Below are 14059 nucleotides of genomic sequence, written 5' to 3'. Positions count from 1 at the left end.
CCACAGGTGTGTTGTTTCGCAGTTTGACGGAGAGTCACCACGACCAGACGACTGTGGAAGAGCTCGGCAAAAGAAGCCAATGAAGGCGTCGTTGTTGAAGAATGACGAGAAAAATCTAACTTATCATACTGAAGAGAAGAAACTGAGTTTGCTCTCACCTCCTCTGACCTCCACCTTCTTCTTCGCTGGTGAATTTGAATGGAGTGATTGAATCTCACCGACGTGGATATTCACATGAGTTTGGAGTTGCTGTGTGGGGGACTGTGCAAAATGGATTTGAAGATTACCAGGCCCAGAGGAGTTTTATTGATCTTTTTCACAGTTTTAAGTCTTCTGCATGGCTCCAGAGGAGAAATCCCCCCCAAACCAACCGGAGGTGTCACGATCTTGCCCCCAGTTAAGCCCGATGGGGGCCCCCAGGCCTATCCAGATGCAGAAAAGGCAAATTTACCAGTGTTTACAATGGACTATCCAAGAATACAGTTACCTTTTGAGATTACTCTTTGGGTGCTGCTGGCTTCATTCGCAAAGATTGGTAAGTTAACAGCGACATTTGCTCAAACAGGTGATTTCATTGACACTGGGTTAATCTAGGTGATGACTTTAACAGTTGTGACCCTAGGAGAAAGGATGCAGGGAGGCTCCCTGCAGGAAGTGCTTCATTCTCATCAGCCCTGTGCCTGTTTCTGAACTGAAGTTGCATCTCTTTTCTCAGGTTTCAATGTGTACCATAAGATCACCATCTGGGTGCCGGAGACGTGCCTCCTGATCAGCATTGGTCTGATTGTGGGTGGCATCATGCACTCAGTCCATGAGGAGCCGCCCGCTGTGCTCACCACTAATGTCTTCTTCCTCTACATGCTGCCCCCGATTGTCCTCGACTCGGGCTACTTCATGCCGACCAGGCCTTTCTTTGAGAACATCGGCACGGTCCGTTACACATCAGCCACTGTCTCTTCACCACAGACTCACCTTCTTGTTCTTACACAGACTATTTGACCTTTTCCCTCTGTGTGTGCAGGTGTTGTGGTTTGCAGTGGTGGGGACTCTGTGGAACAGTATCGGTATAGGCATGTCTCTGTTTGCCATATGCCAGATTGAGGCTTTTGGTGTGCAGGACATCAACCTCCAGGAGAACCTGTTGTTTGCCACCATCATCTCGGCCGTGGACCCCGTGGCTGTGCTGAGCGTGTTTGAGGATGTGTCTGTGAACGAGCAGCTCTACATCGTGGTGTTTGGGGAGTGCCTCTTCAATGATGCTGTCACTGTGGTGAGTGTTTTTTCGCACCAAGCTGAGACTTGATGCAACACAGTGGCCTGCTTTGGATACCTCTGGGCTATTGCTTGTTGTGAAAACATGCAGCGCAAGGAACACAGTACTATTGTTGATCAGGATAGTGGGGCATATGCAAGTGATAAAAAAAAAAAACCAACTAAATTACTGATCAATATCAGTCCTAAAAGAGAATATTATACAACCAATAGGTCAAAGGTTAGCGTTTTGCCTATTTATCACAATCACACACTTGTAGTTCATTATGGGGGCCATTGTAACCCTACCTACCATCACAACCTGTTTGGGCCCTTTCTCTTCGAGACTGCTAATACATGAAACAGCAGATTCACCATTGTGTCGTCTGAGGCTTTTCTATTCTTTCACACTCTAAAGGCTCAGCTCAGGTTTCGCAAGATGCTGTACAACTTGTTCACTCATTTCTGGGTTAGTATACATGTATGAGAACATAACGTGTGGGAGGAAAAAAGTCTGTGAACAGGCAAGATTGCCAAACGGATAAATTATTCAGAAATGGAAGCGAGGGAATGTTGTCAGAGATACTTAACGGATGTATCCTCAGTCCAGGGCCATGTACCCTTAGGGAACCGCCAAACCTGTTTCTGTGTTTCATTTGCTTATATGGGAGGAGTTAACACACACACACACACACACACACACACACTCACACATACATTGAAATTTGACTGAAGTGAGCTCATGCTCAAATTTCCTCCCCTCGCCCTCTTTTGCTATTGTGCTAAAAACAACCCACAAACCTGCAGTAACCTGCTCTTAGCTTTGGTGACCCTGTTGTTTAGTACACAGCAGCAGAGCTGATGCAGAGAGTAAAGACAAACATTTACACAGGAGCCTGGGAATGCTCCGACATGGCCAGTGCAGTGGTCTGTGTGTTACAGAATTGCACCCGTTAAACCATATTTGACAAAAACACAGACACTTTTGATTTACGAAGAGCACTGCTGCCACCAGTGAAATGAAAGGTGGTGACAGTTGTAGGGGCCCAGTAGGATTGTATTTTTAAAAGGTGGGGTCAGTCACACACCGCCCTTGACTAAGAGCGCTAAGCTATCAACCACCATCGATATGCAAAGGTAACTGTTGCCGTCTTACTTCACACACAGATCTGTTTTAAATAGATGGTAAAAACAGGACCAAACAGCTTCCTGTTTGTCTAGTCTCCATCGGTCTGGTATTATTAAAGACTTCTTTCCCTCGATGTTTAACATTACTGTTCCACAGCGGGAAAAAAGTCTCCTTTGAACCTTTAAATTAACCCTTTTCAAAGTAATTGCATTTATTTAGGGCCATTTATCAGGACTGTTGCTAGTGTTGCCAGAATAGTAGCAATTTACAAGTAAACATGATGTTGAACCAAAGTGAACACCACAATAAAAAGGTGAGTAAGCTGGTGGTGTTCTACGTTTTTGTTACAGTATTTCAGCAAATCCCAAGATCAGACCAAAACCAACAATTTGTTTTGAGATGTGAATCTTATATATATAAACGTATATAAACAACTTACATATTTCAAAAAAAGGTGAAATATTTCTCCTTAAACAGCTGGGCGCTGTAGCTTTTAGCAAATGTTACTCAAACAGGAGTAAATAGTGCATTTTTGTTGGATTCCTTTAAGCTGCAGATTTGGTGCAGTAATGAGTATTTACAGCAGCAGGGTGGTGCATATGGAAATGAGTCAAAATAAACTACCGTGCCTGTGTTCATTGTAATGACGGAACATGTAACAACAATGGAGCTCTTTGAATAAGCAGGTGTTGGCTAACACTTGTTAGCAGCATTAGTTCATAGATGGTTTGTCAACTTTTCATGGAATTTGTGGATAATAAGAAAAATATAGATCACCACCAGACTTACTCTTTTAATTGTGCATTGTGTATTGTGTCTGTATGCAACCAGCAACATCAAGACAGAAGGAAAAGCCCACTTCATTTATTGTAAATTCAGAACAGTAACCAAATGCTCCTTTTTCCATGAGTCATTCACTGTGCTTGGTGAAATCATTATCAAATTGCAAACAGTGCAGAGTAAATATTTCAATAAATCACTCTTATCTGAAATGGTGTCATTAGAGGCCACAGCCCCTGACACCACCCATGACCTCTGACTGGGATGTGTGGGCTGCTTGTGCATGTGCATAGATTCAAAGCTTGGCTTAAAAATGTGTTTGCACAAGTGTATATGAATGTGTCTGAACATGTGTGCTCGTATTTTCAGGTGTTGTACAACATGTTCAGCTTTGTGGCAAACATGCCAGTGGTAGAGCCAGTGGATGTTTTCCTGGGGGTGGCAAGGTTCTTCGTGGTCGGGCTCGGTGGGATGGGCTTTGGCATTCTGTTTGGCTTTGTGGCCGCCTTCACCACCAGATTCACCTCCAAGGTCCGAGAAATCGAGCCTCTCTTCATATTCATGTACAGCTACCTGGCCTATCTGGTGGCCGAGCTCTTCGCTATCTCATCCATCATGGCGTGAGTAGATTTTAAAATGTTTACAGGTCCAAATATTGTCACTGTTGCAAGAATACAGCAAAATGACTATTGTGTATATGTTTTTCTGCAGTATTGTTACTTGTGCCCTCACCATGAAATACTACGTGGAGGAAAATGTTTCCCAGCGTTCCTGCACAACCATCCGCCATGTGGTCAAGATGCTTGGCTCTATCTCTGAGACCCTCATCTTCTTCTTCCTCGGGGTCGTCACAGTGACAACAGAGCACGAGTGGAACTGGGGCTACATCCTGTTCACGCTGCTGTTTGCATTTGTATGGAGAGGTCTGGGTAAGCAGAGGGCAGGGGTTATCTGCGTCATGTTAGAGGTCAGGTTTTGTTTGACTGCATCTGTCTACCTTGTGGTACTATGAAGCAATGTTCTTGGAGTGGATCCTCGTTTTGTTCTTGTCATGCATGAACACAAACAGTTCGTGGTTGGTGGGGAAAAGGGCTTGTTGTTTTTGCTTACATCCAGTGGTTTAACTGCTCACCTTGCTGACATCACTGTTGGGCGTGGTTACCTGTTCACCAAAGCACACACCTGTTGACCACACCCAACATCAGAGACTTTGACTTGAAACTTTTAACCAGAGAGAGCAAACAAACTTTCTCAGCCTGGTTAAAGTTACTCTTTAGAGCTGAGTGATTATTATTGTTATTATTTTTACCGCTTGGGGTGGCAGAACAAGCTGTAAACAGAACACTGAGATACTGTCACTGTCTGCTGCTGTTAATGGTGAAAGTAGCTGATGCATATCCACTCAATCACCCTCCAGCTCTGTTCTGCACAGTTTATTTTTCTGCTAAAAACAGCTACTTGCTGTGGGTTATTTGTGGGTTATCTGGGGTTCCTGCTGCAGCTCGACACAAGGTTGATGGGAGGGAACCAAAATGGTAAAGTTGGGGACCATAAAAAGAAAAAAAAGAAGGAATTGAAAGATGCTACAAAGCTTGGTTAGAGCTGCAGAGTCTGAGAGAATTCTTTATGTGTTAATTACAGTGTGTGACGAGTGACCCCTTTCACATCACACACAGTGATTTGATCTACTGTTCATTTAAAAATATTGACTAATGCACCTTTAATCTTGCTAACAATGCAACTTCTGAAAAAAAAGCATCTTGACATTTTTTCTGTTCCTCCCTTTCAGGTGTCTTGGTGCTGACTCAGATCATTAACCCTTTCCGCACCATCCCTTTCAACTTGAAAGATCAGTTTGGTCTGGCCTACGGTGGCCTGCGAGGTGCAATTTCATTTGCCTTGGCCTTCACTCTGCCTGACACCATTGGCCGCAAGCAGCTCTTTGTTACAGCCACCATTGCCATTATCCTCTTCACTGTGTTTCTTCAGGTAAGACAGTGTCTGGGTGTTAGTATTCAAAACATTTTGCACTTAGGCTTGCTGGAGATAGTTTGTCTTATGATGTTTGGTTTAGAACAAAATAGAAAAAGCTGAAGTCTGCATGTAAAGCAGTCTGAGTCTCATTGAGAACAAAACAATAGTCTTGAAACAGACACATCACATGATTTAAAGTCCAGATCAGGACGGATTTTATTATCCAGGACGATGTGAGGGTTTTAGATTTAAGGTTCTTGGATTCCAACTCAATGTCCGACAAGTCTGAGTTGCCACAATGATGTCAAACAACCAAGTTTACATCAGGGCAGCTTTTTGCTGCTGCGATAAAGACTCAGAATCCTGCCTCTTAATTTATAATCTTTGCATCTTGCATTTAGCTCTTGCATTTAGGAATATTGTGATTAGTAATTACTGAATTTTGATGTGTGTATGCTGGTCTGAATATTGTCTTGCTCACACTGCCACTCTGATCTGAAGGTCGATCATTACAGGGATGATGTGCAGTCTTTTGACAGTCAGTTGGAGTCCTCTCATGTTTTTCTGGGTTCTTCTGCTGTTTTTCTCTTCTCCACAGGGCATCAGTATCCGACCTCTGATTGAGTTCATCAATGTCCGCAGAACCAACCGAAATCTTGACACCATCAATGTAGAGATCCATTGCAGGGTATGACACAGATCATGCATCATGATGATGGTACATGTGGTGGACAGGGTTAAGATGAGATGAGATAAGATAGAATTTATTGTCCCTGAAGGGAAATTTGCCTTGGGCAATAGTGCAATACATGCAGTCCAACTTCATAAAACGACACAGATTGACAATAAGTAACAGTAATAAAAATAGGATAAAAAATTCTCTGCCAACATACAGTAATTGAAAACACACAAATAACATGGGTAAATGTTGTTTCTCTTGTAAAATAGTTATAGATAAAAAAACAAAACAACAATAAAAAAATTGAAGTTAAAAAAAACATAAAACCATAATCAAATTTACAATGCATGAAAACTAGGTCACTAGCATAATAGACGTTAGGAGGAATGGAAGCTTGAAACGGTTGTTTTTAGCATTTGTTGGCTCTATAGACGTCTCCCTGAGGATGGTAGTTCATATTCAGAGTGCAGAATATGTGAGGGGTCCTTCAGGATTTTGTGTACATATCTGATATCAGTTCTCTCATAAATGGTGTGAAGGGACAGTTGTTCTTTCTTCCCTATAACTTTCATTTCAGATTTTACCATGTTGTTATTTTTTGACTTTAACTAGACTGGTCCATATCTGATCATATTTTCCAATACAGCATCATAGAATGTGACCATGATCTTAGTTCCCACACCAAACAGTCTGAGTGTGGAGAAAGTCAATCTCTAAGCCGGGCACAGAACTGTTCAACATGGGTGGCCTCTCTAGATTATTGTCCATTGTCCAAGTACTTGTCGGAGCACAGCTCCTTAGTTAAACTGTCATCTATGATCAGAGAGTCCTGGTTTCTTACCTGGGGTCAAATATAATTTCTTTAGTCTTTAAATGTGTTTAAATGTCTTTTAGACAGTTAAAATAAGGTGGTGGCTTTCACAGCAGTTGTTAAAGGTGGCAATATAGCGATGGCAATATTTTGATGGGCACTCTTCACCATGTAGAAGGCTTGTATCTTCAAAGAATTTGATGATGTAATTATTCGGCCAACTGCTCCTAAATTCGTTTGCGGGAGGATGGGGGAGCTCACAGAGCCTTGAGGGACTGACAAAACGACTTACATGCTTGTCCTTTAGCTACTGTACAACTAAAATCTGCCAAGAAAACACCAAGTTAACAGCTCTCACCTTTCTCTCAGCTCATGGAGCACACCATCGCGGGGATAGAGGACCTCTGTGGACAGTGGAGCCACTTCTACTGGAAGGACAAGTAAGAACTTTGTCTTTTCTACTCACAAAGAGTTATACATCAGAATATCACCTACTCTTTGTCAATTGACAGATATTCATAGCCATGAGTAGCCTGCATTACCCACTTCATCTAAACTTTTCACTGTTTTGCAGTTTCATGCCAATACAACTAAAGAGAAAGAATCTGCAGTGAAACTGGGAGAGAGATGGGAGCTTTAGTTTACATGCCTTTAGTTTCCCTCTTTGTGGTTTTGTTTGACAGTGCTATTGTTCATGATAGGACTGTGTGGGAACGTTGACAGCCAATCAGACTTTGGTGTCGTTTTTCTATGAGTTCCTCATTGCCTCTTCTGACTCTTTAACATACCCACCAGTCTCCAGGTACATGATAACATTGCCATTAACTGCATGAAATTTAACTTTAATTACTTTTAGGCTGGACTAATGCAATAAATTAAGACATTTCATTATTTAAAAACTTTTGTGTTTTGATGCATAGTTAACTGCAAAAAAACACAATTAAAGATTTGTGCAATGAACCCTTTCGTGTGGTTGTTCAGCCATTAATTTGGATTCATATAGGCACACACACGCAAACACCATCAAAATACCTTCAAAGTAGCTTCCTTACCACCCCTAAAATAGATCAGGAATACTATATATGTTTAGATTTTCTTGTAAACATACAATGTTGTAGGTTATACTACAGTATATCCATCTACTAAGTGTTACTGAAATTTGTAAACATTATTATCCACCTTTAAAAATTGTACATTTCAGGACATACAGGTGTTTTTATATGCAGACACCCTCCTTTTTTATTTTATTGGTTTCACTTCTCTGTCCCATCTCTCTTTTTTTCTCTCTAGTCTTCCTTTTCCTCCTTTTGGCTTTGTTGACACTCTCTTCATGCCTGTCTCGTCAGACTGGTTCCTCAAGCCTCAGACTCTAGATTTTAAGTTTGATTTCAATAGTCAAAACATGCTGTGACCATAAGTGTAACACACAGAGTGGTCGGAAAGTATATTATTTGTTTTGGGTCTGTACTGTGGCACATTGCATTTAGAATGGAGCATGGGCCATCAAGTATCTTTATTGTCATTGTTAAAAACGACGAGACAGTGAAGCAACTCCCTGAGCACTTAGTACAATAGAATGAACAAAATGAAACGGAACAAAAAATAAAAAATAGTGCTAATAATGAATAGATATAATAAAATAGACATACTAAAAGTTACAGTTGAAAGTGCAGGTTATTGTATCCAAGGTAATTAATGTTTGCAATCATAATGTAATGTTTGTTCATTGTTCTTGTCTGGGTGTATGTAGGAGGTGGTGGTGAAGAGGGAGGTATGGACGGGTGGTTGCTCGGATAGACCAGTATCTTCTTCCTGAGGGCAGGAAGTCAAACAGGTGGTGGGCTGGGTGCGACTGTTCTCTGATATTTGTTGTGTGATTGGCGCAAGCAGCTGGAGGTGTGGATAGTGGTGATATCAGGTAGTGGGGTCCCAGTGATTTTCCCAGCAGTTCTGCAGTGCTTGCTGCTCCACTTTTGTGCTGCTAGTGAACCGCATTGACACACAGTAGGTCAAAATTCACCAGGAGCTTCTGGGGTAGTTTAGCTCTCCTCAGTTTCCTCAGGTAGAAGAGGCGTTGTTGGGGGTTCCGAATCGCTGAGGTGGTGTTGTTACAGTCTCCACTGCCTCGCCGTTTATGTAGAGAGGGCGGTGATTGTGCTGTCATGACTTGCAAAAGTCTGTGATCAGTTCTTTGGTCTTCCTGGTGTTCAGGGCTACACTGTGATTGTTGCCCCATGCTGCCAGATTTTGTACCTTGGTGCTATACTATCTTGTTAACCAAGGGTGTCTCAGGGTATTCATATCTATTATTATCATTTGTCCACAGTTATACAAATTTGGGACAGTTCAGCGTGACAATGATCCTGAACTTACAAATAGCTGAACAGTAGAATGATCTCGGCTGAGTCAGTCGGCTGGCCTGAACTGATCATGTGAAACAAGCTTGAGGCGCAGGTGGCTGCTGGTAGAGATTTCCACTCCAAAAAAATTCAAAATAAAATAAACCGATCACAGAATTAAATGTACGAGAGCCGATACAGTGTAGATAAGTAACTTTTAAAAAATATATACACTTCTATTGTGCACAAAAGAAAAGTGGGAAAAGAAACCAAATAAAAGGTACTACATACTATACACCAACATAAATACTAACTGTAACATACTGAGACAAAAATAGTCACAAGGAAGTGGAAAGAAAAAAATAAATATTGAACTAATATATTTGCCACCAGATATTGAATATGAGATGACTTGAACTTGAACAGCTACTTACTGTCCACTAAAATGAGACATCTCCATATAAAAAAGGGCTCTTCATCTGACAATCAACTCTAAAACTGAGATTAAGGTTTAGCTCTTTAAAAGATAAGTTGGAAATATCTTTTGTCTTTCCAAATCCCACAAAATTGCGAAAACACCCGTGAAACTATATATTTGTGGGCCTGTAGGTTTACGACTTCACAAAGTCAAGAAGTCTTCACGAGTGGGAAGATGAAGCATTGGGAGATGGACAAACATGTTGCTGGTTTTACTATTTTCGTAGGATCTGTTGACAATCATACACATTTAGAATAATGTCGGGCTTATTCTTTAACCCCGCTGTCTCAACTACAGTGTCCCTGTCTGTACCAGCCTGAGGAGTTTTTAGACCATCGGATATCACTGCAACAGAGCCTTCACATCCACCTGTTTCACACAAACCTAATCACTCAAATCTTTTTTTTTAATCTCACTTTCAGGTTTATGAAATTCAACAACCGAATACTGCGCAGGATCCTGATCAGAGACAGCCGGGCCGAGTCCAGTATTGTGGCGTTGTACAAGAAGCTAGAGCTGCAGAACGCCATGGAGATCCTGGACACAGTGTCAGGAGACATCAGTGCCGCTCCGTCCATTGTCTCTCTTTAGTACGAAACCCTCATCATATCTCTGTTACTTTTGTCTGTTGAGATCAATGAAAGAGCAGATGTTTTCTCTTACTATTCTGTTTTTAATATCCGTTGTTTCATCTGATTTTTAGTGAGGAAAAGAAGAGTTCTGCTAAACCTAAGAAGAAGTTCCTGGCTGCTGACCTGAGGAACATGCACGACATCCTGTCCAAGAACATGTACAAGATCAGGCAACGGGTGAGATGAAGTGCATTGACTCAAGCACTGCCACTGGATCAGATCAGTGCCACCTTGACCGGCCATGAACAAAACACTGCTTTAACTTCATTCCATTTAATCAAGTTATGTTATTTATAGCAATATATCAGTCATGGGTCATTGTTTTGTTGTTCTTTCACTTAGGTCGAAGTTTGAATGTTTGTATTTTTACATTAATGTTTTGGTAAGTGATGGAACTGAATATTTCCTCCACCTTTGATCTGTACACTGCAAACAGCAATACACAAAAACTGCAGCCTCTTTGCTCTCACAGGCTCTGTCAGATTGAGTGAAGGCAAAAAGCTACTGCCACTCTTTCGTTTTCATTTTAGCTGTTGTTGTAGTAAACTCTCAGCTGCTGACAGTACATACAGTAGTGTGAAGTTTGAACTCCTGCTTGTTTTGCCTGGGTGGAGCAGCAACAGCAGCAGCAGCCCAGTCTCATGAGCATCCTGCTCTACAAAGCTCAAAATTAATTCTACTCCTAAAATAAACCACATGCAGCTTCACTTTGTTTTAATATGAAAAGAAAGTAGTTTCAGTACAGCATCTTTTAACATAAAATCTTGTTTTCCTTTTTTGTCAGTGAAACATCATGTTTATCTTTATTCTACAGAAAACAAACTGGGCGCATCATAGATTGTTGGTGAAGCTTTTCTCACTCCGGTGTGTTTCCTCCAAGCACTGAAACTTGGTGTTGTTTTGCATAGTCACACACTGTGGCCGCAGTACTTTTCCATTAGTGACATGACATCACCCTTTGGAAAGGCTCAGAGAGACGCTTTGATGTTTCAGCAAATAGAGAGCATGCGCTTCTGTTCTTGGGTTGACAAGTTGTCTGATTATCTTGATAGCCCTTCTTTTCAAGTCCCTCGCCCCTCTGCTCTTCACATATTTACAGTGGTGTCTCTCCCACGAACTCTGGTCGCTTCTGTCTGTGATGTCATTTGTTTTTACATGAGCTGCTTCATTTTTCTGATGGAAATGCAAAAGTGTGATGTTAACTGAACTGAATTTGAAATTGTTTCCTACTCTCTGACCTCTTCTTAGATAGACAGGAGCATTTTGTTAGCATGAGCCCTTTCTCTAAAGAACAATGGTCACCTTAGAGTGTTTGAAAGGCAGTTATGTTTGTTTTGGACTAACTAATAGCTGTGGGACAGAAAGACGTATGTTGACAGTGACCGGTACACTGTGTAGAAGAGGTTAGTCTTGCAGCTCGTAAAGTCCAAACAGAGACATTCACCCTTGGGTGTGGCCAGTTTTGGTTGAGTAATCCGAGCCATAAAGAATGCCGTTTCCTCTGAAAGCATCTCTGTGTATTTGTCTCGACCTTTATTGTCCCCTTTGTCAGGATTTTACAGGACAAACTCATATACTGGGCTCGTATGAGAAATGGTGGAATCCTTAATGTGTTCATCAGCAGTCCACACCTGGTGTGTGATGTTGTGTACATAATGTTGTATCTTCTGCCTTTTGTGTTTTCTTTATTCAGACGGTGGCGTTCACAGGCAAGCACACCCTGCCTAATGACAACCACACCAAAGAGATACTAATCAGACGCCATGCCAGCATCCGCCGCAGCCTCCGACCAGGCAGCTTTCAGACATCGGTAAGAAAGAAGTTGTGTAACTATGGCTGATATTATGCTCTCAGCTTCTCAGTTAACAGTAGCTAAGTGTAAGTGAATCTTACAAGAAGCAGGTTAATCAACTCTTGCGTACACTGTAAAGTATTCCCAAACATACGTGAGGTTCACTGTCTTCATCCCATGTCTTGTTCATTATTCTCCATTCTTCCTCTTCACTCTCATGTTATTCCCAGGTGGTGCCCAGATCTCATAAGTACTTCTCTCTTCCTGCTGGGAAGAGTCTGGACTCAAACTTTTTTCCTCCTGAGCGGCTGAGCTATGCAGGTAAGTTTCTTTACCCGACTTTAAACCCTTAACATCCAGTTTCCCCATTTATTTGCCTTTAATTAGATTTAAGGTTGAAAAACACTCTAATCCACAGTTCAGTAAATTCAAGATTCACTTGTTAGCTTTTTCAACAGCTTTTAACCATACCTCATGACCCCTTTTCAGTGAGTGGAACTTGCTCAGGTATTATTTGCCAAATCATAATGTTCTTCACTGAAGCTTTAGTTTGTCATTTTAAGACTGAGTGAAATACTGAAACCTAAGACTGACTGGTTTTAGCAGTGTGGCTCCTGGTGACCCCTTGACTTCCTGTTGTGACGCCATCAAGTCGAGATTTTATTTTGTCCAATACTTTGGTTTATAACAAAATACCTGTAAAGCTAATTCTGTTCCCATGATCCTCAGTTGTACTTTGTGATTAGTGCTAATTAGTGAATGTTATCATTATAATGCACTGAACTATCATGATAAATATGTTAAAGAGAAGGGCATTCATAGAGTGCAAATCTCTGCCAGGGTCAGTGTCAACATACACCATACACAACATACACCAGACTTCAGAATAAAAAACTCAAATTCAAGGTAAATGATACGGATCTGCCCCAAAATTGAATGGGTTCTTCCCTGGTTCATGCTCAGGTGAACATGAGTTTATAATGACTGTGCCACCTGCAGGTCAATAAGGTTAGACTCTGTGCCCACATACAGTTTCTCTTTTATGCAGCTGTGTAAAATGTAATGTTGTGTAATGACATGATTCAATATACTTGATTTTCTTCACCTCCCCAGCTGGTCAAGAAACTATGTCAGAGGTAGCCTACCCCTCCAGACGCTCTCGGTTTGACCAGCCAACACGCTCCTCCTCCAGAGCCATGATGCCACTTCGAAGGCTAGATACCCTAAAAGAAGCACCCTCTGTCGATATTCTGGATGAAGAAAAGGGCGAGAGTGGCAGGACAGGGCGTGCCATGTCCAGAACAAACTCCTCCTACAGTGATTCTCGTGTGCCTGCCCCTCGCCGTCACTTCAGCTCCTCCGCTGACAATGACAACGGCTCAGCTGATAACTTTAGAAACGTGCATCATGAAACAGAAGAGGAGGAGCAGCAGCAGCCTTTGTCTCCATCTCCAGCCTGGGCTGCTGAACCCAGAGACAACACAACACGAAACCCTCTGCTCAGGCGGCCACAGTGGAACCCGAAGAAGATGTAAAAAGTCTTCCTGGGTATTCAGCAGCAGCTGGACTGCCACAGACTGAGTCTCAGGATCTAAAGCAGCTCCAGGGCCTCCACATATAACTGTATTTGTATCACATGAAGGCCTAGTAAATTAACAGTGGAGATCCTTTCATTTCTTAGACGAGCTGAACCACCCTTCAAAATGAGCCAAAATGGACAGAGGCCAGAGGTCCCAGGCACATCTGAAGCACAGTATATGAACAGTCAACAGGGTCCAGGCTTTGCCTGTGTTTTTATTTCAAGTCACATAAATGTGATTTTAATGATTTTATCTTCTTGTAGGATTTTTTTGTTAAATGTTTAAAGGTGATGTATTTTAAACGGTTTTATTTCAGCTAATTGTTATTATTTCGTTTGCTCTTGACATGTAAATAGTTTTTTGTATTTTCATTGCCTGTTGTGTGTTCCAGCTGTGTGACTGAAGATACACGTTTTGTAAATAGGCTATTTTAGTTGAACATGAGGAAAGATTGCTGTGCAGTACAAAGTACTCTTGGGAGTAAATGGATTTTATGTCTGTTACACTCATGGTTCCCACAAATTTGGGCCCACTTTGTTATTGTTTTCTGTTACTGTAATAAATTTTCTATATGTTGCATAAAGCAGTTTTCAAGCATTCTGATTAAACCATGA

General features: G+C 41.6%; 1 protein-coding gene across 1 annotated transcript; it reads left to right on the top strand.

The window, feature by feature from the left end:
• The first annotated feature begins 18 nt into the window (after window positions 1-18).
• On the top strand, window positions 19-14028 carry slc9a2 (solute carrier family 9 member 2). Its single transcript, XM_071477636.1, has 13 exons — window positions 19-535; window positions 716-930; window positions 1022-1270; window positions 3530-3780; window positions 3872-4089; window positions 4950-5149; window positions 5733-5822; window positions 6994-7064; window positions 9864-10031; window positions 10145-10250; window positions 11767-11883; window positions 12096-12186; window positions 12979-14028. Exons 1-13 carry the CDS (start codon window positions 235-237, stop codon window positions 13398-13400), a joined length of 2499 nt encoding a protein of 832 aa, XP_071333737.1. The 5' UTR covers window positions 19-234; the 3' UTR covers window positions 13401-14028.
• The last annotated feature ends 31 nt before the right edge of the window (window positions 14029-14059 follow it).

Source organism: Trachinotus anak, unplaced genomic scaffold (assembly GCF_046630095.1).
Source record: "Trachinotus anak isolate AG129_WGS33_773 ecotype Australia unplaced genomic scaffold, CSIRO_AGI_Tana_v1 ptg000001l, whole genome shotgun sequence".
Lineage (NCBI taxonomy): Eukaryota > Metazoa > Chordata > Actinopteri > Carangiformes > Carangidae > Trachinotus > Trachinotus anak.
Note: the sequence above shows the minus strand (reverse complement) of the source record. Positions and strands in the feature narration are given on the sequence as shown.